At 38.1% G+C, this 27,792-nt stretch overlaps 1 protein-coding gene across 1 annotated transcript; it reads left to right on the top strand.

Moving 5' to 3' along the window:
* The first annotated feature begins 25 nt into the window (after nt 1-25).
* LOC135087589 (cytoplasmic dynein 1 light intermediate chain 2) lies at nt 26-27,203 on the top strand. Its single transcript, XM_063982316.1, has 9 exons — nt 26-190; nt 443-633; nt 7,098-7,301; nt 13,847-14,061; nt 19,788-20,017; nt 25,003-25,114; nt 25,922-26,148; nt 26,271-26,421; nt 26,961-27,203. The coding sequence occupies exons 1-9, from the start codon at nt 117-119 to the stop codon at nt 27,201-27,203; spliced, it is 1,647 nt and encodes a 548-aa protein (XP_063838386.1). The 5' UTR covers nt 26-116.
* The last annotated feature ends 589 nt before the right edge of the window (nt 27,204-27,792 follow it).

The raw sequence follows: 27,792 nt of genomic DNA, 5'->3' as shown, positions 1-27,792 counted from the left end.
GTATTTGACAAGTGCAACACACAAATCATCGCAAGAGTGACGTATGAACGGCCGAAGAAACGAAAACGAAAGAAAAGCCTTTCTGTGCCGTTGTTATCTTCTAATAATTCTGAAGAATGGAGACAAACGGCCAGGCTAATGGGCTTAAATCTAAAAAGAAAGATAATGGCGACGCGAAGGACAATTTTTGGTAACGATTCACAGTTCATTTTTGTAGTAACATGCAGCCCCCATATAGGGGGATCCAATGTGTCACACCTACGTGATGTCAAGCCTCGTACCTGAGAAATGTGTGACCTAGCTGCAACGTCTCTCTTTTGTATGTAAAGTAACTGTGAAATCTCATTATTGTGATAGGACCATTTCACCGTCAGTGACGCATCATAGGTGAGCTGTCACCTATTTCGCATACGAACTTTCGATGACAGAGATAACTTTTCAGGTCTTCGGTCTTGGAGGAAGTCCAGAATCAAGGGAACACAAAACTACCTTCAAACAAAAATGTGTTAGTTTTGGGTGATAATGAGACTGGCAAAACCACTTTGGTAGCAAAATTACAAGGAGTAGAGGACCCTAAGAAAGGGTCGGCTTTGGAGTACGCATACATAGATGTTAGAGATGAATACCGGGATGGTAAGTGTTCCCTGATATTGTTTTTCTTACCAGTCAAATGTTTCTCTCCATACTTACTATGGCATGTCAGCAAACACATGTCTCTTCTTACAAATGCTAAACAAATAAGATTAAGCGCTATTCCCCTTACCATAACTGAAAACTAGATTTTGTCTGGTTCATTAACTGAATTTGAGGTTATAAATATCCTTGAGCAATGTAAACTGGTGCAGAAGTTGGAAATATAATTCTAATAAGAATCTATCTTACTCTTTAGGAAATATGCCGACAAACATGAAGAAACTGATTGTGGAATATAAATATGTGTAACAACAGTAAATGCATTACACATGTTCCATCAAACTAGGACCTCTCATTTTACTTTGGCCACAGATTGTGAAATGTAACTAAATCATCACTAAGCTGAAGTATTCTGTCTTGTGAACTGTTATGTAGATACTACAATATTTCCTGAGTATTGTAATGCTCCTAGTTTTAAATCTGTCCTATTGCCAGTATTGATAAATAGATAAAAAAGCACTCTGGTTGTATGAGATAATCCTCGCTGTCCTTGTCAAAGAGCAACAACAAAATATGCTGATGTTTAGAGAGCAGAAACCCAATTTTATAATTATTAGACATGCAAGCTTGACAACAGTTTATAATAATTATTAATATCAAACATACAATGACAGGCAGCTAATAAACTAGTCACTAAAGTAATTAGAAAGATTATACTTACTAAAGTATTCATTCATAAATGTGTGTGATGGAATAGCAATCAAACACTGCTTCCAAAAATCATCTAATTATGGCTATGGATGGCATTGTAGATGTAAAGGGGAAAGAAAACAAAATCAAATCAAAAATCTTTATTCAACTTTGATCAGTATTTTGCCACTTACACATATGTCAAATAATATTTTAAAAAATAGCCCTTAAGGTGTATTTTACATGTCTCTACCAGTGGGTCTGGACAAAGTGCAAATTATAATCGCAAACCAGTCGAAAAGTTGTCGAAAAGCCCCTTTTTTGTAGGGAGTTTTGACGGATTCGATTTTCGATTCAATCAAAAAGTGCGTTTTGTCAAGGGGGGCAGCTCTTTGAAACAAACATATTATGGAAAGTGCTGAGAAGAAACGCTGGAACAAAGTCTGTTAATTTACCAAATATACAGGGTGTTAGGTAAATGGGTATATGAGCCGATACTAGCCCATGTTAACATGGTCATATAAATGGTATGGTGAAGTCAGAAATTTGATATCATCATTTTAATTTTTTTAATGAGGATCATTTCGATTTTTACCTGTGAATGCAGATTTATAGGGCTAAGAAATCCTTAATACACAGTCCAAAAATTTTTGTTCTACGACAAAAATTGACGAAGTTATGGCCAAATTACTAAAAAAGTTCACTGACCGCCCGGCGCGGGGACGCTGACGTCACTATATCCGATCCGAACGCTGCCGGCGTACTGCGTGGATAGAAAATATTTTTTTCTAGCCAAACTATCAGTTTTAGAGAAAAACTTGTAATGACATTTATTCATCAGAATAAAGTAAGCTATCGATAGGTAAATAAATAAATAAATAAATAAATAATTTTTAAAAATAGAAATTGTGAAAAATAACGCAAAAAATCCATACGCTCATACGATTCAATGGAACGCAGAGACGCGATTGGGGTCTCCGCGGTGGTATATTTGGCGATTTATTCAAATAAAGTGTTCATAAGTGTTGTTAGAGTCATATCTTCTTCAAAGTAAAATACAGTGTGAGTCACGTTAAAGTGTACAGGGTCATTCCATCGTTTCGGGTGTTACGTTCGTACACACATATTCAACAATTTCTTGTATTTTGAAATAGTATTTTAATAATATTAGTGCCTTAATCTGTCCGTTTTTAGTTGTTTTATCTAAATAATAAAGTTTGTGCAGCTTAGAATGTAGGATAACGAAAATATGAGTCGAAAAGTGTGCGTTTCGGGCGTTACGAGATTTTGCCTCTATGTTCTGACTGTTGCTGCATTTACTCGAAAGGACAATGGGCAAAATGGTACCCGGCTCCAATAGATATGCTTCTAGTGTCGTTTGAAAGGTCTTACCAAGACGAACAACTTTTACTATGGCTACTAGCCTCAGATCTGGTTGTGTTCGAAGATAAACATACTTTTTTGAAAAATGGTACCCGGCTCCAATGGTTATGTTTGTAGTGTCATTTGAAAGGTCTTACCAAGACGAACAACATTTACTATGGCCACCAGCCTCAGATCTGGTTGCGTTCGAAGATAAACATACTTTTGTGTAACCGAAGTATCATACGTGTCCATCGTATGGTACTTAGGTTATGCGAGGCATGAAGGGTTTACTGCTGCAGCATCCTTCCTTAACTCTATAATTATTGATAGGGATAATTGTGAAATAAATGTTTTTATTTGAAGAACTACTACCCCCTTATTAATAAAATGTTATACCTAGGATGAACCTTGGATTAAAATGACATTTCCATACCAAATGACAATTTAAGCCAGAGTTCAACTAGGGTGTAACTTTTATTAATAAAGGGGTTGGAGTTTTATTACTTCTTAAGGGTTTTATTATGGGTTGCTAAAGCGAATAAACCCACAATACCCAATAAGTCCACCCACAAGATGGACCGACGACCTCATAAAGGTAGCGGGAAGGCGCTGGATGCAGGCCGCCACCAACCGACCATTTTGGAAATCATTGGGGGAGGCCTATGTTCAACTAGATGTCCTATGGCTAAAATGATCATGATGATGATGATGAAAGCGAATAAAGGGCTAATGGCTTGGGTAGTTCATCGTAGGTATTATCCTTTCCTTTTCAATGTTTATTTTAGTTTTATTAATAGATTCTAGTCATAGTACATACTCGTATACATGGATGATTGTGTTATACTTTCATAATAATACTTAGTGGAATTACTGCTTTCAAAACGTGAATTAGAACTGGCCCCATAGCAGACATTTTTCTACATCTAAAGGCCTTTTGAAATATATATTGGTTATGGCTATTGGAGCGGGTACCACTTTCCATACATTTGTGCCCATCATCCTTTAGCGAATTTTCTTAAGGAATCATACCTAAAACTTACAGGACTTCTAAAGTATGAAATTTGCAAACCATGTAACATACAATCACTGTTACATAAAACGTTTTACTATTTTTTTATAATTTTTTTCTTTGTTTCGGGTGTTACAATGGTTCTGTTTCGGGTGTTACGAGTACGAAAATGCAACGCGTTTTATCGATAAAATCGGTGTTTTATTAGTCTCTAGGTACTACAAAATAAGGAGTACAACAAATAAACACAAATAGAGCGAATTCTGGTTTGAAATTACGAAGCAGCTTTTCTTAAAAAATATACAAAGTTCAAGTTTAATTTTTCCTCAGAATATAGCTTTTTCTATTGTTTTTGGCTTGAAATAGCATTACTTTAATTTCTAATTACGATATTTAATGGAAATGTCAAACATCGAGACTTTTTAGCAATACCTTAATTTTAGTGTTAAGTCGACATTTCAAAAATATCTTAAATAGAGAAATATGCCTCCTTTTCCGACGCCAGCGCTAGTGGGAGGTCGAAGGACACTCACAGTAATACTTTTTGACTTCTCCAAGCAATATACACACATTATCGACATATAAATAAAAATGTAATACCCGAAACGTTTCGGGTGTTACAGTTTTTAATCAAGAAAGAAACATACTAAATTAGTATCATGCTCAGATATTAGTTAGTATTTGAAATCATTACTACCATGACCTTACTTTCACCAAATATTGTTATCCTAATCCATGTGTAAGGTACAATAATAAAACAAATACCTGTTTTTTTGTTTCGGGTGTTACATCGCCGAAATAACAAGAAAACACACTTAAAACTTGATGATTATCAATTTTTTTGGGACTATGGCACTATCTACCAATACTATGATAAATACCCTCAAATCATATAGTGGCAAAACGTTTCACAGATTGATAGTTTTTTTTTTAATCGTATTACCAATAATTAGAGAGAAAATGATCATTAAGACAGTTGACTTAAGTATAGACTTTGAAGACTAATAACTTAAAAATTACTTGTTTCTTGCAGATTTTTTTTGTTGCACATTATAGTTTGGAATGTTTACTTTCAAAATTAATCAGATTTAATGCGAAAAGAACATATTTAGTTTTTTACCCTCGGTAACATTTGTCATGGAATGACCCTACATATGAAAATATATGAGATTTTTTTTATTTTTTTTATAGAATTTTTTTTCTTTCAATTACTTATTGTAAAGAAAACGTAATAACTTTTAAACTAAGCGGTATATCCTAATAAAATAAAAACAGTAATAATGCTAAATAACAGGCAATACTAAAAAAATACATAAAATACACAAAAAAGGCTAACAAATAATAAAAAATGATACTTTTTGAAAAAAATCTGCTTTTAAATTCGTGTTTTTTTGGTTATTTGATAAATTTCTCCAAAAAATGCCCCTATAACCGGTGGTTTTTATTACTTTGTATTATTCTCTATCGTATTACCTTCGTAAAACCAAAAATCGCATGTCTCTATCCCTATCACAACGTTTGCAATGATCGTTTGAACTAAGCCTCTCCGGGCGCGCCATTCAACGCTTCGTTAACAACGAAACTGAAAATGGCTCTAGATTTGTAATTTTGATAAAGACAAGTTAGATTTCAAATAAAAACAAAAGATTTTGAAGTATAATAAGCATTTTAGTTAAAATTAAAATTGTCTCTACCTGTAGCGGAAAATAATGTTGTGGCAGGCCTTTGTTCAAACGATCTTAGCAAATGTTGTGATAGGAATAGAGACATACGATTTTTGGTTTTACAAAGATAATACGATAGAGAATAATACAAAGAAATAAAAACCACCTGTTATAGGGACATTTTTTGGAGAAATTTATCAAATAACCAAAAAAACACGAATTTAAAAGCAGATTTTTTTCAAAAAGTATCATTTTTTATTATTTGTTGGCATTTTTTGTGTCTTTTATGTATTTTTTTAGTATCGCCTGTTATTTAGCATTATTACTGTTTTTATTTTGTGAGGATATACCGCTTAGTTTAAAAGTTATTACGTTTTCTTTACAATAAGTAATTGGAAGAAAAAAAATCCATAATTTTTTTTTAAAAAATCTAAAAAAAAAAATTGACCTCTTTTTTGTCGATAAAAATAGGTCTAGTTTCATCTATTTTCATATGTGCACTTTAACGTGACTCACACTGTATAAAAATGTAGGTATAAGTATTAATTTATTTATTTCTAACAATAAGATATAGCTGAGGCAGATACACTCTGCCTAGGCTACAAGACATTGCTGTTAAGATCATTTCGATGTACACGCAATACCTACCTGTTATTTAGTTTTTCTGAGTTAAACCTACGTACCTACCTATCTATTCGCCGTTCCCATGGGCGGGCCAGCTGCTGCAGGAAAGGACAGCTGCTCCCTCCTGGAAATCTATTTAATCTTAGCCTAGAAGCTGGGTATGACTCCCCCGCCCCCCTCCTCTCCTCAGGTCATAAGCTGGGCATGACTTCCCCCTCGGCCAGAAGTTGGGTATGATTTACGCCTCCCCCCCTCAGGCCCGAAACTGGGTATGACTTGACCCCTCCCCTTCCCCCCAGGCCAGAAGCTGGGTAAGGCTTGCCCCTCCCCCCAGGCCATAAGCATAAACTGGATATGACTCCCCTTCGGCTAGAAGCTGGGTATGACACCCCCCCCCCCATGCCAGAAATGCCAGAAACTGGGTATGACTTGACCCCCTCCCCCCCAGGCTAGAAACTGGGTATTAGCATCATATTATGTATTATTATGTTCAATACAAACAATCATTAAGTTACTCTCACCCCAACCGCGTCTCCGCATTGCATCGAATCCTATGAAAATGTGGTTTTTGGACATAGCGATACTTATTTTTCACAATTTTTATTTTTAAAAATTACTGGTCGATAGGTTACTTTATTTTGATGAATAAATGTTATTAAAAGTTTTTTTCTAAAACTGATAGTTTAGCTGGAAAAAAAAAATTTTCCATCCCAATAGTACGCCGGCTGCGCTCGATTCGGATATAATGACGTCACGCGGCCCTGCGTACGTTGACTTTTAGCGGCAAAAACGGCCTATGTTTATTACTTAATATCTTCGTAAGTAATGGTCCGATTTGGATAATTCAAAAAGATATATCTTTCTTATGTCTTAAAGATTAACGTAGATACTAGTTTTATTGAATTTTCTACAACAGTACTGATCCTCATTTTCATACAAAATAAAATTTATAAAATCCGATTTGTATGAAAATTAAATAATTAAAATGAAGATATAAATTTTCTGACTTCACCATACCATTTATATGACCATGTTAACATGGGCTAGTGTCGGCTCATATACCCATTTACCTAACACCCTGTATATGTGAATAAAATGTATTTTTCGTACAGATCACACACGTCTCAGTGTATGGGTGCTGGACGGTGATCCAGGACACACAAACCTGCTCAAATTCGCCCTCAACGAGGATACATTCCCGCACACACTGGCGCTTCTCACGGTTGCCATGACGACGCCGTGGGGCGTGCTGGACCAGCTGCAGAGCTGGGCATCAGTGCTCGGCGACCACATAGATAAATTGGATCTCACACCTGGTTCGTAAATTTTTTTTTCTTTTGAAAACTTGGAAGCTTTTTTAACTAAGGATAATCTGCTTACAACGGTATTCACAAACATTACTATGAGGTCTCACAATGCGCGTGGACGCACAGGGTCACGCACGAACCAATCACAGAGCTCTATTCAGAGTGTACGATTTGCTGCGTCACTTATGCAAGCATCGTTTGTGAATGCTGGTGTTAAATTCCTTTACTTTTATAAATACAAGTACAGTCATCTGCAAAAGAATTTATTTTACACTTTTGGCAGCCTATCTTGAACTTTTTACTTGGAAAAATAGCTCAACCAAAAATAGCATGTTTACTAGGCTGGCTTCACATCCAACACCAGTAAGGTCGTTCACTTTATACCAACTCCTTACAGTCAAAACTTTTAGTTTACTTACACACAAATTACTTAAAATAATGCAACATATAAAAAAGCTCTTCATCTTGTCAACAAGATCTAATAAAAGGGCATTTCTCTGTAAGCTCGTACAGGTCCCATACAAATGCTGTCCTGGCAATTATTTTTAACATTTTCCAAAAAACCGTGATCCATTTCAAAGAAAATTGACTATTATTTTAGTTAGATAAGGAGTCCCACTGAAATTATTAATATTTTCCGAGTTATTAGCGATTTTCCAAGAAATCATGACAGGGGACTGTTAATTGACACAGAGGACTGTTATACTTTAAGAAAAAGTCATTTTAAATTGATCAATTATTTATTATTTTATAGCAAATCAATAGTAAACAAAATGTCTTTATAAAAAATTAACAGAAATAACAACTTTCCTTAATAAACATTCATATCAAAAATTAACCTTAACCTCTGAGGCACTGAATTCCGAGTACCACCCGTTCCTGCTATTTCATCATCAAATCTTTGAGGGGAATTTGTGGTCAATTCAGGTTCAGCAGATTAAAGATTTTCCGTTATAATGCTCACAAGAACCACTGTTGCAAAAGCAGCTGACACTTTTCATTGTTAGTCATCAACATCATTTCAGCATTGGACGTCCACTGCTGAACATAGGCCTCCCGCCCTCCCCCAATGACTTCCACATCGCACAGTTGGTAGAGCGGCCTGCATCCAACGCCTTCCTGCTACCTTTATGAGGTCGTCGGTCCACCCACAAGGTGGCTCGGTGTCGCTTGTCTCTCGCTGCGTTTTCCGGTACATGGCCTCAACTCCAGAACCTTGCTGCCTCATTGTTAGTGTTTTATATTTATTTGGAAAGCCGAGGATGGACCAGGAATAAATACTTGCGACCTGATGCACATATTTGTGCAATTTCAGGCAGAGGACTGTTGCCAGGGGACTGTGTTTTTCGGCTAGATTTCACAATATTTACGAAAATGATGTTAAATAGTGTTTTAAGAATCTACCGATCAATTGAGACATAAATATTATATCAATTTATACTTTATTGTCCAGCAGTGGACGTCATTTGGCTGAAAAGAAAGAAAGAAAAGAAAGAAAATACTTTATTTAGAGATGATTAAGTAATTAACATGCATATTATAACTTACCAGTGGACTGTGTGTGGTGGCGATTCAAGCGCGTGTTCACCTCACAAATGACGCTCTGACACTAAAAAAATAGGCATCTCAACGCCGCATTCGGCAAGGTTGCCTATTTTATAGCAATTGCATTTCATTTCACTCAAAAAAAACATCGTAGCTATTATAGTTTTTTTATATTATGAATTTAATTTTTTGGCAGGGCACTGTATTAAAATTCTGGGGACAAAGTTTACAGGAGTTTACTAAATAAATAAAATTGGTAATGAGAGCTTGTTTTACGAAAATAATATAATTTCATTATTATTCTTTATGCTATGAGCTGCCAGATGTATGTAGTTTCAATATCTTCTTCGTAAATATCATTTCTAGGCGGAAATGCAGTGATGGGGACAGCCAGGGGACTGTATTTTTCGGGCTTCAATCGAGTCTAGAAAAAAACTAAAAATAGTTATGGTTCTAAAAACAAAGGGCCCGTAAAGTTTTGGGTTAAAGTTTCATTACGAGTGTGTTTTTTTTTTTAATATTTTAATTGCTTTGTGAAAAAATCGGCCGGGACAGCCGATTACGAGCTTACAGAGAATCGCCCAAAAATATACACTAGATAGATATCAAAACACCCTGTATGTATCTATGGCTTACCCAAATAGTGCATTACATTAATATTCATCCCAAAGTATACTTTGTCTTGGTCAATGTTTGTACAGCTGCACCAAACTGTTGCAGCATTTATTAAAAAAAAAAGAAAGAAGGTAGCACTTGAAATAGTAATCACCACACTTTTATTCAAACATACTTTCTTTACTTGATCTCAATTTAGTAATTTTGGATCTTCATGATATAATAACTACCTAACTACTTCATTTAAAGTACTGGATACATAATGGGCCCTTGTGTAATCCTAGTAAAAGTGAATTTATTTAACTTTCTGTTATAATTACACCCAATTTTCATATTTATTATATTCTTTAGTGTTTGCTTTCTATTACTATAGATCGTTTCATCCACGAAGACGCGCCCCACCATTCTTCTGTTAATGTTTTGAGTGTTCGATACACGCGAAATTATCCATGAGTACACACGCACACTACAATAATAACGCTCGGATTGCTCGGATCAAACTCCCCGCATCCCGCGCTTCCCTCGATCAAAAATTGGTGGGGCGCGTCTTCGTGGATGAAACGATCTAAATGAATAAATTTAGAATACAATAATTTACATTATGTTATGTATTAATTTATCAAAAGTTCAGCATACTGTCTACAATGTTTGTCACAAAAGAACTTAATGTGTCAACAGTTGGAGCCACTAAAAGAGTGGTTCAGTTGTTTAATAACTTGTTAATAAATACCTGTGCAGTTTAACTAATTAATTTAATGCCATTATAAAAAAAAATATTCAGGTATACAATCTTACACAATATACATTTATCGATTTTTATTGTTTTTAAAATTGACAGCTTACCTACTAATGAATGGTAATAAAGTAGTGTGCATCTTCTTTTGTGATTAATTTAATTTTAGTGAAAAATATCATATGAGATGATAAAATTGTTTGAAGTTTTCTACATGTTCTTATAGCAATTTTCTGTTTAAAAACGCTAAACAAACAAAAACAGGAGAGATTAATTATTTTCTTATCTATTGAAAATAGTAATTACCTTTGTAAACAATCGCCCATAGAAGAAATATAAGTAAAAGTCACAATACAATACATAATTACGATAACGTCGCCTATTTCGTGGCCTCAGTAGTAATGAGTCAGGATGCATTGATGCATCCTTATTAGATTCTAACTAGCTGCATGTGTCAAGGCACAGAAATTCATCGCCATTGGGATTAATTACGCTCATCCAGTGCAGTTTGATCTCAAAGATAAAGGCAGTAAAGTGGTAAATTGGTTGCGTTTTGTTCAATGTTTATCTTTGTATTGGTGGTTGTTTTATGATCTTTGATCTTAATTGAGAGCATGGAACTCCTTTTCAAAGTAATGTAATAATCGATTTAAGCGTGAGTAAACCTCCATAGTTCAGTGGTTGGTCTCGACTTGATAGGTAGTTTTGAATCCACATTTAGGTGCTTTCATCTGCACTTAGTAAATTGCACCTTAAGCTATTATAGCACTTATTTCTTTTTATACAATAATATGGTGCAGATTGTCTAACTATTGTATTTGCATTACGCAACTTTCGGGTGTAGTTTTCCTTTGCGTTCTTTTTTTTTAATTAAAAAATCTTGCCATACAGAAGCGATTACGCGCGCCCATAATTACTTTCCGCTTTATATTGATCATCAAAAGATCTAAAAATGTTTGCAGTAACGCCGAAAGTGTTAATAATGCAGTCTTGAATCTCTCTATACCGATTCCCAAATGCTTTTAAGTTGTTTGGGTCTCAATACAATGTTTATATTCTGCGCTGAGTCAGACGTTACGTCAGTCTTGTCGCGTAATGCATATTTAATCAACGCTATAAGACTGGTTCAACGGTTAAAGTTTTATTTAGACCACATTGTTGTGAAGTTATCACATTTTTATATCCTGTGTTAAAGAAGACAATATTATGTATCAAAAGCTGTGTGCGGATTTATGAATGACATAGTCGCTTATGCCCCCGGCTTCGCCCGCGTAGTTTGTGGTCTCTTATAAAAAAACACTATCGCGTGCACCTCCCTATCAAACGTCCATATACACAAACGATGCTTGCTTAAGTTAAACAGAAAATCGAACGCACAGCGTTTAATAGTGCTCTGTGATTGGTTTGTGTGTCACCCTGTGCGTTCACGCGCACTGTGAGACCTCAAAGTAATGTTTGTGAATACGGGCGAAAAACTAATAGCATAATACTTGACGCTAAAAATATAATCGATTGATTGACGTAAGTTTTTTAGGTCCTATTTATTTCAAAACCATAATCAAGATATCGCAAACTTTATCAAACAAACGGACAGAGTTAGTAGGTATTGGTTTATTATGCACAACACGCAGACAATATGCTTATTGTTTTAAGTAGATGTGTTTCCTGCAGTACTAAATACTTCAGGAAATTCTTTGCATGCGTGCGGTCTATAGATTCCAGAGAAGTCTGCATGCATAGTTTCGCTATTTATTTATGAGTACTTGAAAAAACTGTATTTTATCTTATTACAAATCTCTTAGGGTTCTTTAAAGGTTGGAGATAATTCATCATTTCAGCCACAGAACGTCCACTAGGTACTGAACTGAACATAGGCCTCCCCCAATGACTTCCACATCGCACGGTTGGTAGCGGCCTGCATCCAGCGCCTTCCTGCTACCTTTATTAGGTCGTCGGTCCACCTTGTGGGTGGACGTCCCACGCTGCTCATGTATCATAAGAAAAACAAGAACTATCCCTTTTTGGAGGGTTATAATTCCGAACATGATTCCAGTCACAATTCAGCTGAAAGATTTACATTCTGTATTATGCATGAAAGTAAATTCCGTTTGTGTTTTCAGCGTGAATTATTAGTTTATGCCGTTTGGACATATAATTGGTCAGAATTCTTTTGTCCACATGTAAAGTGACGTGTCCGATTTGAAGACTTTTGTATTTGTTTTTGAGTTATCGACAGTATTCAACTTAACGTGCTAAGTCTACGACAGATTGCAAAATAAAATCTACATAGCTTGCGTGGAGAATGCAATATTTGAAGGGACCATGCATGCATGTACGTACAGTCAACGGCACGTCAACGTAAACACTGTGGTTACATCTTACGTAGTTGCGATAAGGGCGACTTTGCAACAAAAATGTATAGCCTGATGTGCTGTCTACTGTACATACGTCTCAAGTATGCAAAATTGCAATGAATCTCATACAAATGTGTCTAACTTTTTAATCTCTCATATTTTGTAAACATTTTTCTCTTTCAAATACTTATGCTAATTATACACTATCGTAAATCACGGATACGACGAATGACTTAGCCTACTGTTTATTTTATTTGATGATGTCATTATTTCTATAGTGTTGTGACTCCAGTTTGGGCCAATATCTTACGCATTATTTTCGACCTTGTAAATAACTTTACTTCGATGATTTCCCTCATTAAGTATCGATCTAATATTAGAGAGCTTTTTGTATCTTTATTCCCGTTGATTTTTACTCAAAGGTATGTAAGAGGAGGACACCTAAAATCGGTACTCCAGTAGAAGGCTTTAACCAAATGACGTCCACTGCTGGACAAAGACCTCCCCAAGGATTTTCCCAGCACTGCAGTACATCCAGTAGAATGCTAATGTTGATTAATGATTATGTAAACTTTTAATGTAATACCACAGAATAATAATAAGTACTACGTACAGAAGATTTTCTTCGCGAAGGTATTTAAAGAAATGTATGCTCAATGTCGTTAACAATATGGTGTAATTTAGCTTGTCTCAAGAGTCGAACACCATTTTGTTGTTGACAAACGTCAGTGATCGGTACTGCGCCGAAGCCATAGGGCTGGCTGACTTCGGTAAAATGGTGTATGACGTGAGGTGCCAAATTGCGGAAAATGGCGGAGGAAATACATGATTATGCATGAATTATATTTTGTGTTTCTATTATTATTCAGGCAGTTAAAATACTGCACAGTATTAATTACACCACCGTTTTCACATACATAGTTTATTGTCTTTACAATGCAAATGGGTGAAGAATACACGTGCGTGCGTCAATGCTCGCTCTTGAGTGTCCTGTCGATTAAATATCCCAGTAGGCGCCGTCCCGCGTGTTTTGTTTTCGATGCAAACTCGCGGAGATGAACAGGCCTGGTAATACCATGTCCTAAACGTAAACGTCTCTCTACATATAATTAGACAATTCAAATCTCAACTCAGACTGTTTTAAATGAATAAAATACACCTGCGGATGCGGGAGGCGCAGGACCGGTCTTTGAAAAGTTTGAAAATCCTTGAGGGAGGCCTTTGTCCAGCAATGGACGTCTTTCGGCTGGAACGAACGAACGAACGAATAAAATACACCAATTAACAATATCCCTCTTTATTTCCAGAACAAAGACTAAATAGTAAAAAGCAGCAAGTGCAGAAGTGGCTTAGGTACACGGAGCCGGGCGACGAGCTGGAGCCGACGGCCTCGTCTCCCATGAAGCGGTCTTCCAGGAACCTGTCGGATGACTTCGAAAATGGAGACGACGACGACAGCCCGCTGCCTGAAGCGGTGCTTACCACGAATCTGGGGCTGGATATTGTGGTGGTTGTCACAAAGGTCAGTAAATCATTGCCAGAACAAAAACTAGTAAAAAGCAGCTAGTGCAAGAGTGGCGCTGGAGCCGACAGCCTCGTCTCCCATGAAGCGGTCTTCTAGGAACCTGTCGGACGACTTCGAAAATGGAGACGATGACGACAGCCCGCTGCCCGAGGCGGTGTTTACCACGAATCGGGGGCTGGATATCGTTGTGGTCGTCACAAAGGTCAGTAGATCGTATTCGAATAGCAAGACAGCAAAATCGCTAGCCTTGACTTGAAGAGTTTAAAGATCATGCTACTGAATATTAAACCTTAAGTTTTATGGACTCGATGTTGATAAAAATTAATAACTTATAGCCCGACCAGGAACATAAAAACCCTCGCCATGTTGCGGAAAACTAATGGTACTAATTTCTTTTAATGGCAACAGTAACTGAAAACTTCATTGACATGTCACCTTGCATGTCAGTCTATTGCTGTCAAAGTGTAAACAAACTTTATTTTAAATGTGCGCAATGAGGATCAGTACTGTTGTAGAAAATTCAATAAAACTAGTATAGCCTGACCAGGAACATAAAAACCCTCGCCATGTTGCGGAAAACTAATGGTACTAATTTCTTTTAATGGCAACAGTAACTGAAAACTTCATTGACATGTCACCTTGCATGTCAGTCTATTGCTGTCAAAGTGTAAACAAACTTTATTTTAAATGTACGCAATTGATTTTGTGAATTAAATTGCTAAAATCTTTTTATAGTCGTGAAAGAAAAGTTGTTCACAATGTGTTAAAGTATTTGTCGAAGAGAAATACTAAGGGTTCGGACAATATTTTCATTGAATAATGTTTCCGACAAAGGTTGTCAAATTGACTGACATGTTTATCGTATAGTACAGTCCACTATGAAAATTAGCTGTGGTTTGTTTCAACTACCTATTTTAAAGATTTTTGTCACTTTCTAAGTGTTGAATTTTATGGAATTGGGAAAGAAGTACCGAGTTTGAAGCGTTCACGAGCAGACATTGCAGTTGAATATTCAAGTTCTGAATTTGATTATTGATGAATAATAAAATAAATCCTACCAGTTCGATTGATGGTTTCATTTAATTTATTTAAACCAGGTTACCTATATAATCTTTATTCGTTAATTTATGAAAATATCAAATTAGGACGTAATCCTGAATCCTGATACATAAAGTCAGCCTATTAATTTAACACAGGTACGACTGTACTCAGTGTTGCACTATCAAATGCAATTGACGCGCCTTTATGCCAGGGTTTTTATGTTCCTGGTCAGGCTATATCTACGTTAATCTTTAAGACATAAGAAAGATATATCTTTTTGAATTATCCAAATCGGACCATTACTTACGAAGATAATAAGTAATAAACATAGGCCGTTTTGCCGCTAAAAGTCAACGTACGCAGGGCCGCGTGACGTCACTATATCCGAATCGAGCGCAGCCGGCGTACTATTGGGATGGAAAATATTTTTTTCCAGCTAAACTATCAGTTTTAGAAAAAAACTTTTTATAACATTTATTCATCAAAATAAAGTAACCTATCCACCAGTAATTTTTAAAAATAAAAATTGTGAAAAATGAATATCGCTATGTCCAAAAACCACATTTTTATAGGATTCGATGGAATGCGGAGACGCGGTTGGGGCGAGTGTAACTTTATGATTGTTTGTATTGAACATAATAATACATAATATGAGTGCTAATACCCAGTTTCTGGCCTAGAGGGGGGGGGGGGGGGATAAGTCATACCCAGCTACAAGCCTTACCCAGCTTCTGGCCTTGGTAAGAGGGGGGGAGAGGCAAGTCATACCCAGTTTGGCCTAGGGGGGGGGGGGGGGGGGTTAGTCATACCCAGCTTCTGGCCGAGGGGGAGTCGTACCTAGCTTATGCTTATGGACTGGGGGGAGGGGCTAGCCTTACCCAGCTTCTGGCCTGGGGGGAGGGGGGGGGGGTCAAGTCATAACCAGTTTCTGGCCTAGTGGGGGGGGGGGTAAGTCGTACCCAGCTTCTGGCCTAGGGAGTCATACCCAGCTTATGCTTATGGCCTGGGGGGAGGGTCAAGCCTTACCCAGCTTCTGGCCTGGGGGGGGGGGGGGTAAATCATACCCGACTTCTGGCCGAGGGGGAAGTCATGCCGCGTCTTTCCGTTCTATACATGGCCAGAACGCACCCATAGGAAACTGCTCGTGTATATTTTGGAGTGTCTCTTTGTAAGTCGGTCACTAGGTACAAACTATACACGAATTTTGCGTACTGATCGTGTATAGTTTGTATCGTGGATGGATTCCGTCTTCGCTCCAAACTATACTACACCACTTACAGTTGACTAGAGTGTGTTTAGTTTATTTGATTTAATAAAATATGGAATTATATTTAAAATTATTACATTTATTAGATATTATGCTCGTGCTTTGTCCTCGAGATTAGAAATAAGAATTACCTATGTAGATCACGTACGGTGATGCCATTTTTAAATTCATTAATTATTACATAAAATATTATTATTTTACTGAATCTACATATTATTATAATAAATCTAGATTTATAACACTAATGTAAGTGGTTTCTGAAATTAAATTGATTACGTAGATTTCAAATTAAATAACAATTATTTATTAGTGAGAGTGAATGAAGAAAGTTAAACGTGCATTATTAACTAAAATTGTCGACCGTTCGGTGTAGTGGTTCGAAACGGATAACTGTTCCGGAGGTAGCGGGTTCGATTCCCGCACAGTACAAACATTAATTTGTGTGCATGAACATATTTTGATATTTGTTTGTATTGGACTGGGTGTCTTCTATATATAATAAGTATGTATTTACAAAAAAAGTATTTAAGTATGTTTATGTTACGGTTAATGTGATAAATTGAAAATTATTAATAATAACCGGTTATTATGAATAATTACTGACAGTCGCGGTAAAAGTGATAAATTAATCACATTTAACAGTGATTATTTAATAATTCAACCTTAGTACTAACAAATTTCTTAAAAGAGAACAACATCTTGTGTACGTGCTCGTGTACAGCCAAACTTTTGAACGTTTTGATATCATATATTAATATAATTTGGCATAATGAGTTTGGAATGTTTCTTGCATAATATTACTTTTCCATGATGCCTATAACATAATGTTTTGATTTAAAGTGAAAAATAGGTTAAGGTGCGGCGGGGGTGGCCCTTGGGCCACCCCTAAGCCGCCTATTTAGTTTTATACACACATAAATGACCTCATATTAATCACATTAACCAAATCATGCGGTAATTATTCATAATAACCGGCGATTATTCATAATTTTCACATTTATCACTTTGACCGTAACATTTATATCCGTTATCTAGTACCCATAGTACAAGCTTTGCTTAGTTTGGGACTAGAAGCGCAGTGTAAAATGTCCAGGGATATTTATTTTTATTTATAAGCTTTTATCTCAAGAACAAAAATCATTTTGACATACATAATTCTTAATTTAAGAGTTATTCAGCCCCAAAACAAATATCTTTTCTATGGCAGAATATGAAACACCAAAAAGCTCTTTATCAAAACAATGGCACGTGTCGAAATTGATTCAATGTTTAAAGTAGACACGAAGTTATGAATTAATATGTAATAGAAAGAGAGGTAAATAAGTCAAAATGACGAGCATGCAACTAAGTACTCGCGTATACATTGTAATCGCGAACTTATTACAATACATACATGATTAGTCCGTATGCGTACTGACGATGTATATTTTGGAGTAAGATAATTGACCTAAGTCACTACAAAGTATACGCGAGCAGTACGCAGCGTATGCGTACTGGTCGTGTATAGTTTGGAGGAGCTTAGTAAAAAAAGTCACATCCAAACTATACTCGATTAGTTTCACACCCTTGCGTTCTGGCTATGTATAGAATGGAAAGACGCAGTCATGCCCAGCTTATGACCTGGGGAGAGGAGAGGGGCGGGGGAGTCATACCCAGCTTCTAGGCTAAGATTAAATAGATTTCCAGGAGGGAGCAGCTGGCCCGCCCATGGGAACGGTGAATAGATAGGTAGGTACGTAGGTTTAACTCAGAAAAACTAAATAACAGGTAGGTATTGCGTGTACATCGAAATGATCTTCATAGCAATGTCTTGTAGCTTAGGCAGAGTGTATCTGCCTCAGCTATACTTATTGTTAGAAGTAAATAAATTAATATTTATACATTTTTATATTTTACTTGGACGAAGATATGACTAACAACAATTATGAACACTTTATTTGAATAAATCGCCAAATATACCACCGCGGAGACCCTAATCGCGTCTCCGCGTTCTATTGAATCGTCTGAGCGTATGGATTTTTTGCGATATTTTTTACAATTTCTATTTTTAAAAATTACCTATCGATGGCTTACTTTATTCTGATGAATAAATGTCATAACAAGTTTTTCTCTAAAACTGATAGTTTGGCTAGAAAAAAATATTTTCTATCCACGCAGTACGCCGGCAGCGTTCGGATCGGATATAGTGACGTCATCGGTCCCGCGCCGGGCGGTCAGTGAACTTTTTTAGTAATTTGGCCATAACTTCGTCAATTTTTGTCGTAGAAAAAAAATTTTTGGACTGTATATTAAAGATTTCTTAGACCTATAAATCTGCATTCACAGCTAAAAATCGAAATGATCCTCATTGATTTTGTGAATTAAATTGCTAAAATCTTTTTATAGTCGTGAAAGAAATGTGGTTCACTATGTGTTAAAGTATTTGTCGAAGAGAATACTAAGGGTTCGGACAATATTTTCATTGAATAATGTTTCCGACAAAGGTTGTCAAATTGACTGACATGTTTATAGTATAGTACAGTCCACTATGAAAATTAGCTGTGGTTTGTTTCAACTACCTATTTTAAAGTTTTTTGTCACTTTCTAAGTGTTGAATTTTATGGAATTGGGAAAGAAGTACCGAGTTTGAAGCGTTCATGAGCAGACATTGCAGTTGAATATTCAAGTTCTGAATTTGATTATTGATGAATAATAAAATAAATCCTACTAGCTCGATTGATGGTTTCATTTAATTTATTTAAACTAGGTTACCTATGTATAATAATATTTTTTCGTTAATTTATGAAAATATCAAATTAGCCCGTAATCCTGAATCCTGATACATAAAGTTAGCCTATTAATTTAACACAGGTACGACTGTACTCAGTGTTGCACTATCAAATGCAATTGACGCGCCTCTATGCCAGGGTTTTTATGTTCCTGGTCAGGCTATACCTCCCTTCTTCATAAAAACTAAAAATAAAGATACAGTCAAAAGACGCTCGGGTAAAGACGTGGGAGGGGTACGGGACTATTCCCACCTCTCGTTCCCACCGCTGCAACTCCTGTGTAGCCAGGATCTACAGCTTGACCGCCACAAAAACCCAACCAATGAAGGTCAAGTTTGTCCCGGGGGAAAGTTAACTGTCATTGGACCCGCAACGAAATAAATCAGAAGAACATAGGAGGAGTTCGAAATTAAGGTTCGACTTCCCTCCATTGCAAAGCGGATGACAGGTGACAAACAAAGGTTTAAAACCTTTAAGAAAAGATGTGAGTTTAAGAAAGACGTGGGAGGGGTAGAGTATCAACGGTTTTCAAGCGCCTACGCGATGTAATAGATTGACTCACGGCACCTTTCTTTACTTTCTACGGTGCATGGGCGCCGCGGTGCATACTTTGGGAACCCCTGATCTAACCTATCACCTAATTCCAGACCGACTACATGACAACCCTGGAGAAAGAGCACGACTACCGCGACGAGCACTTCGACTTTATGCAGCAGTGGGTGCGGCGGTTCTGCCTGCAGTACGGCGCCGCTCTGTTCTACACCAGCGCTAAGGAGGACAAGAACTGCGACCTGCTGTACAAGTACCTCACGCATCGGATATACGGCCTGCCCTTCCGGACGCCCGCGCTCATTGTGGAGAAGGACGCTGTGTTGATGTGAGTATTAGATGTCCTTCATGAAGAACACTTCGGCTTCATGCAGCAGTGGGTGCGGCGGTTCTGCCTGCAGTACGGCGCCGCTCTGTTCTACACCAGCGCTAAGGAGGACAAGAACTGCGACCTGCTGTACAAGTACCTCACGCATCGGATATACGGCCTGCCCTTCCGGACGCCCGCGCTCATTGTGGAGAAAGACGCTGTGTTGATGTGAGTATTAGATGTCCTTCATGAAGAACACTTCGATCCATGCAGCAGTGGGTGCGGCGGTTCTGCCTGCAGTACGGCGCCGCTCTGTTCTACACCAGCGCTAAGGAAGACAAGAACTGCGACCTGCTGTACAAGTACCTCACGCATCGGATATACGGCCTGCCCTTCCGGACGCCCGCGCTCATTGTGGAGAAGGACGCTGTGTTGATGTGAGTATTAGATGTCCTTCATGAAGAACACTTCGATCCATGCAGCAGTGGGTGCGGCGGTTCTGCCTGCAGTACGGCGCCGCTCTGTTCTACACCAGCGCTAAGGAGGACAAGAACTGCGACCTGCTGTACAAGTACCTCACGCATCGGATATACGGCCTGCCCTTCCGGACGCCCGCGCTCATTGTGGAGAAGGACGCTGTGTTGATGTGAGTATTAGATGTCCTTCATAAAGAACACTTCGACTTCATGCAGCAGTACAAATACAAGTACCACTTCACTTATTCTTATTGACTGAGTTTCTTCCGCCACTTCTTCTCAGCACCAGCCCATATTATGTTGTCTTGAAGTGGTGGCAGGGCAAGCTATATTTGGGACGTGTATAAGCGTCCTCGAAAGGGTACTGAAGAAACTATTTGATTTGACTTCGACTTCGTACAACAGTTGCTTGCTACGGATGCATGTGGGCGTGGCTAAATCCATCTACGAGGAACATGTGCTTAATCGATCCGTAGCTCGTGCAATTCACGTGACATTATTTGTGAATGCAGTGCTTCGATGCTACGAGATACGGCTCGACCGTAGCACTGAAGTAGCAAATCTCGTAGTTATGTAGAACGTGACTATGTACCACCTACGTATGTATAATAATCTTACTTAAGGCGATAGGTGAGGCAAAACTGCAAAATAGACCTCTCTTTGAATCCCTACTCCTCCTAAATGGATGATCCAAACAAGAAAAAAAAATATGTGTGAGATGTATAATATCTTAAACTAAAAAATTGTTGTTCGTTTTTTTTGTTACAACTATTAGTTTTGACAGAAAAAATTCTTAACTTTCTTCTAATTTCACCAAAGAAATTTCCTACTACTCCTAAACGGCTGAAGTGATTTTAATGATTCTTTCACCAAATGATAGAAAATTTAATTATGTAAAAAATTGTTGTTCATTTTTTTTTTTCAAAAATAATGTATTATAGGTGTACCAGAATCTCATGGCAAACAAAAATATTGGAAAAGTGTGTTTTTCATATGGCCATTGTCTATGGCTTTATTGTCACCTGTCAAAGTAAATCAAGAGATCTGTCAGCCGCTGCAAAAATTTTGTAATCTCTTCATGCCTATTTGTTATTTTTGTGAAAAAGTCGAAAAAGCTCAAGCAAATCATATTGTTTTCAATGTGTATTGTAAAATAGGGCATAATTCAAACTCAATCTTTGATTTTAAAGCGCGTCGTTGAGTTGACAGTAAGTTGGAGTGAAATGTTTTGATACATTTAGTTTATTACCTAACTGCATCAGAAGGAGGGTAGGTTATGTTTATATTTAAATTATTCTTACCTAATAGCTGCTTTATCGGGGTTTTCAGGTATATTTCATCATTAGTGCAGAGGAATAGTGAAAAAGTTATGACCATGTAAAGAAAATTTAAAAAGATATCATCAAGCAAGTTTTAGTAATTGAAATGCTGAAAGAGCGATTTATATTATACAGGGTGGAATTTTGTAATGCCACCTGGAGGGAAAGTACCATTGTAGATAGAATTTTTTTCTCAAAGAAAACATTCCTTTATTTTTGAAATGAAATAGAACTGCATTCAAAGATTTCCAAAAATTTGCTTACCACACCCGGGAATCGAACCAACTAAAATCTGTTAAAAATTACATCCTGTATTTTTATTACATCGATCGTTAGGGTTAAGTATAAGGATGAAATCTCTCTAACAAACTTGATAAATCAAATGAAAGGAAAACCATGAAATCTTAAATTATTTTGATAATGTTACAGAAATTTTTATGGTATACCTAGTAGTGAATTTTCGAAAAAAATTCGAAAATCTTTGAATGCAGTTCTCTTTTTTTTTTCAAAAATAAAGGAATGTTTTCTTTCAGTAAAATTTTCTATCAACAGTATTAAGAGTACTTTCCCTCCAGGTGGCATTACAAAATTCCACCCTGTATAAATCCCTCTTTAACTTGATCATCTATTGAAGAACAAGAAATGCAAGTGGAGTTCTCAGAATCGTTTTCTAGTTCTGAATGAAGTGATAAGTTATAAGTATGATACATAATAAAATTAGTTAAAAACCCGATGTATAACAACATTCTTCATACACATACCTAAAATGTATAGGTAGGAATTCGTACTTCATTTTCATTAATATTAAAGTCATAAATAAAAAATTAAAAAGTATCAAGATCGTTTAATCCAATTTCCCTAGTATTGCACTCAACAAAGTTTATTTTCCCCATTTGCCATGAGATTCTGGTACACCTATACGTGTCATACATTCAAAATACCCTGTAATTTCCACACGCAGGCCGCGCGAATGCGGGAGCTCAGTCTTTCACTAGCGTTCGCACGGGGAGGCTGTGTCGCACATTGGCACGCTCCGCTTCTTTGTTTTTCTATAAAGAATTTATAGCGCAGATGGTACACTCGGTACTCATAGTAGTTCGGTGGCTGAATGAAAGTGATCTAAGTACTTACTACGTCATTTTAAATATGTATAGGTATTATAAAATGTTTAAGATAATTTAAATACATAGGTATACAAGATGCTGATTATCTATTTATTCTAGATTTATTATATACTTCGAGATATACATAGGTATTTTTTTATTATGTGTTAGTAGGTAATAATAATAAAACAACGCACTTAGGTATAGGAAATCACTAGACAACAAAAAATACATACAAAGGATTATTTAAATTCCATTTCCAAGAAATTAATAAAATACGGTTTTGTTAATTACAAAACCGTATTTTATTAATTTCTTGGAAACTATCACATCACTTTTGTGCATTTTGCGTTTCGATTGGTAATTAATCTACAGGGTACCCCGTTTGGTATATTGGTTTTGGTTGGTAGTTATGAGTTTTTTTTTTATCTCATTGGTCTCCACAAAAAATCGGAATCTTTCCCAGGGAATTTTCGATTCATCCAGCTCAATCATCTCGTCGCGAATAAGGTCAGGTAAATTGATAGGTACCACCTATTTTGATCCCTGATAATAATAATAAAATATACAGGTGTTTGGTAGAACGTTAGACAAACTTCGTATGTAAGGTTATTTTGAATAAAGGTTCGCCCATTTGACCCTAAATGAGCTACTTTTTTTACTGATATTTTTATAAAAAAAAAAAAAATTCCGAAATTTGACCTAAAACTGCTTCTTTTCTTGTCGCATTTTCAATGCCGATTTTTTTTATTTGGTATGAAGATCCAATATGTCTTTACTCTAATAAAAACATTTTATATCCAGATAATGATTGGATAGCTAATTACGAGCAGCCAAAGTTTAACAAAAGTATAAAACACGATAAAAAACATAACTTGAAATTGATTAAAAAAATTAAAATATGTGTGTTAGTAGATTGTTTTTAAGATCATTAAAAACATCTGATTATCTCTTCTTTCCAACGATAATAACTAAATATCACTTGTAGTAATTAGATATTGGATTTCGACAAAAATTCAAAGTTTAGTGATGAAAATGTGAAAATAACACAAAAAATTATCCATCATAAAAAATTCATAAAAAATTCAAAAGTTTCATCAAAAGTTTCTTCAAACATCTCCATCTTTTCTGATATACCTACTGTTTTTCATATCTTTTTTTATATGATTTATTTCAAAATCAAATCAAAAATAATAACCGCATAGAAAAAGAAGTCTGTTTTTGTATGTGGCTTGATTTACCCTCATATTGTCATAATGTTACATTGTGACAATATGTGGCGTTACCTCGACACACAGTATTCGTATTCGTACTTGACATGTAACTCATATAAAAATGTCGCTCAATCCGTGTTTATCTATTTTAGTTGAAATGGAACGCAAAAATCTAAAATCTTATTTTTCTCTCGATTTTACGAAAAAATAATAACGGAGAAAGTAAAGTCTTAAATTGTATTCGATGATCAAAAATATTTTATTCAATGTTGACCGATATTTGACCAATATTTTGAATACCTGCACAGACAGACATTTACATTTAGGTAGGTACTCGTACACACACTTAAAAACTGTTTAGAAGCTCACTTAGACACACGAATATAGTCAGCCTAACTTTCAAACTGCTTAGGTATGTCCCTTTTTGCAAACTTTACAGGAGGAAATAACTGTTTATTTTTCATAGTTATGGTACTAATTAAAGTATAATGATGTCTAATTGAAATATAATCATTTATTTCAATTTTGTTTCAGTTTGAAAATATGCTGACGATAATTATTATTATTCTGTATAATGATATGTTCGTAGATATGTAGTAGTAGAGATGTATATTTTCTTTTTTTTTAATTCTGTTTTGAAACACAAAATAAGCATCGCAATTTTTTTCGATCTGCGTAAATTAAAATCGAGTTAACATTCCCGTAGGCAGTTATGTTAGAATTGGCAGCGCTTCGCATCTGTATTCTGAGCGCACTTTGGTATCGGGCAAGAAGCGCGGGCGCGCGGCGGGTGGCTCGTTGTCTCGCTCTAATGCTCAAGGTCGTTCGGCCATGTAATCGCCTTAACGTATGATGATGTCATTGTTACTTACGTTCTTTTTTCCTTTTCAGACCCGCTGGCTGGGATAGTATGAAGAAAATTAGTATATTATATGAAAACATGCAGTCATGTAAACCGGACGACTACTACAGAGACGTTATTGTACAGCCCGCTATACGAAAAGTAAGTTAAAATCAAAATTTTATCAAATATGCCAATTGCCGTGCCACTGTATTTTAGACTGATTTTTTAGCGGAGTCGCAGAATAATAATATCTAATTACGCACAGAGAGTTTTCTTATAAAAATGTCTACTCAATGTGGTCAAAGATATGGTGTAATTAAGTTTGTCTCAGAGTCGAGCGCCGTTTTGTTTGAATTTGTCAGTCATCGGTACTGTGCCGATGCGATAGGACTGACTTTTACTAGAAGCTACTGTGTCGCCATCTAGCGCACCACACGCATATTTTTTTCTTATTTGATTTTTTTTCACTATGGGTGAAGAATACGCGCGCTTACACGTCACTCACTACTCACTCGTGAATGCCTTGTGAATTAAATATGCCAGGAGAGTACGCCGCGCGTTTTATTTTCGATGTATACGCCTGCCAAGCGTGGGGATTACGGCAAAACCCTCCACTATAGTGGAGGAGGCTCATAGTCCAGCAGTGCACTGTAAAGGGCTGTTAATGATGATGATGATGACTCGCGGAGAGTAACAGGCCTGGCGGAGGTTCTAAAACCTCCTTTGCTCTTCTAAAGTCAAAGTCAAAGTCAAAATTTCTTTATTTGTTTAGACTAATAAATAGTTCTTACAAATCGTCATTTTGCTCTTAAGGAGCCTCTACATGTCTCATAATCTTCCAGCGCTTCGAGACCAACATTTGGCAAGTGCTGAGAAGAAGCGCCGCAACAAACTCAGTCACCACTGTCTGCCGGTTAATATAAATATAAATGATTCTCTCGCTAATAACTGTTCATTTGTCCACAGAGCGGCGCCAGTCGCGAAGCCGAGGTGCAAGCGGAGGACGAGCAGGCGTTCCTGCAGCGGCAGCTGGCGGCGCTGCAGGCCGGCTCGCCCGCGCCCGCGCGCGCCGACTCGCCGCTGCGCGCCACGCACCGCGCCGCCGCACAGGTACAGTACCTTTCCTTAGGACGCTGTACACCTTACCCATTCAACAGCACAGGTACAGTCCCTTTCCCCATGCCGCTGCACAGGTACAGTACACTTGTCCACGATTTTGTATAGGTACAGTCCACTTGTCTACGGTGCTGCACAGGTACTGTCCCTTTCCCATGCCACCGCACAGGTACAGTTACTTGTGTACACTGTCGTATAGGTACAGTCCCTCGTCCCGAGCACCAGGTGGACTGCAGGCGGAGCACGAGCAGGCGTTCCTGCAGCGGCAGCTGGCGGCGCTGCAGGCCGGCTCGCCCGCGCCCGCGCGCGCCGACTCGCCGCTGCGCGCCACGCACCGCGCCGCCGCACAGGTACAGTCCCTTTCCCATGCCGCCGCACAGAGACAGTACACTTGTCTATGCTGTCATACCCCCGCACCGCTGCACAAATACAATAATACAATCCCCGCGGCGGCGCACAGGTATAATACCCTTCCCTAGGACGCTGCACAGGTACCCCCGCGCCGTTGCAATAGTACAGTACCCCCCGTATCGCTACACAGGTACAGTACACTTTACTACGCTGTTGTACAGGTACACTACCCCTGCGCGCCGCTACACAAGTACAGTCCCTTCCCCGACGCTGCGCAGTGAATTTCCGCCGCAGCGGTGCTTGTGGCGTGATACGGCAGAGAACGCGTTGCAGGCCGGCTGTCTGTGTCGTTTTTCCACCCATTTCTAGCCTACTGCTAAACCAGTTTTCATAATTATATTGGGATGGAAAATGATGAGAAAAATACTTTTTTTGAGGACCCACTCATACGCAATGAGATCGAAAACCAGCTTAATGAAGCTGTGGACGCAAATTTTTCAATTTGAATTTTTCACTTACCCCCATCTTTGGTTTCCAGTTGGACGGCACAAAAATCGGCATGGGCCCCGGCACGCCCGGCAACGAGGGCGTGTTGGCCAACTTCTTCAACTCGCTGCTGTACAAGAAGACGGGATCACCCGGCGGCCGGCCCGCCGACAGTTCACCGGCCGCCGCCGCCGCCGCCGCGCGCTCCGACGCCGCCGCCGAGCTCGACCGGCTCACGCGCGCCAAGCCGCGCCAGCCGCCGCCGCTCGACCTCAACTCGTCGTCCGAGTGCTAGCCGCGTGAGTGTACCACTATTACTTTAGTACTAGATTGGCTCGCCGACTCTCTGTAGCTAGCCCGCCGCCGGCCCGCCGACAGTTCGCCGGCCGCCGCCGCCGCCGCCGCGCGCTCCGACGCCGCCGCCGAGCTCGACCGGCTCACGCGCGCCAAGCCGCGCCAGCCGCCGCCGCTCGACCTCAACTCGTCGTCCGAGTGCTAGCCGCGTGAGTGTACTTTAGTACTTATAGTCTGGTCTGTGAGCACGTAGAATTTTGTCCAATGACCCCAAGCTACCCATCCTTATCGCTAGCGTAGTGAATGTGCGAGCGCGACAGCAACATAATTACGCGCGAGCGAGAAGGATGAGTAGCTTGGGGTCATTAGACAAAATTCTACGTGCTCGGAGACCGGGCTTTAGATTGGCTCGCCGGCCGCCGCCGCCGAGCTCGACCGGCTCACGCGCGCCAAGCCGCGCCAGCCGCCGCCGTTCGACCTCAACTCGTCGTCCGAGTGCTAGCCGCGTGAGTGTACCACTGTTACTTTAGTACTATAGTCTGGTCGCCAAGCTACCCATCCTTATCGCTCGCGCGTAATTATATTGCTGT

The sequence above is a fragment of the Ostrinia nubilalis genome, chromosome 3 (genome assembly GCF_963855985.1).
Source record: "Ostrinia nubilalis chromosome 3, ilOstNubi1.1, whole genome shotgun sequence".
Classification (NCBI taxonomy): domain Eukaryota; kingdom Metazoa; phylum Arthropoda; class Insecta; order Lepidoptera; family Crambidae; genus Ostrinia; species Ostrinia nubilalis.
The sequence above is the reverse complement of the archived record's forward strand: the minus strand, read 5'-3'. Positions and strand labels throughout refer to the sequence as shown.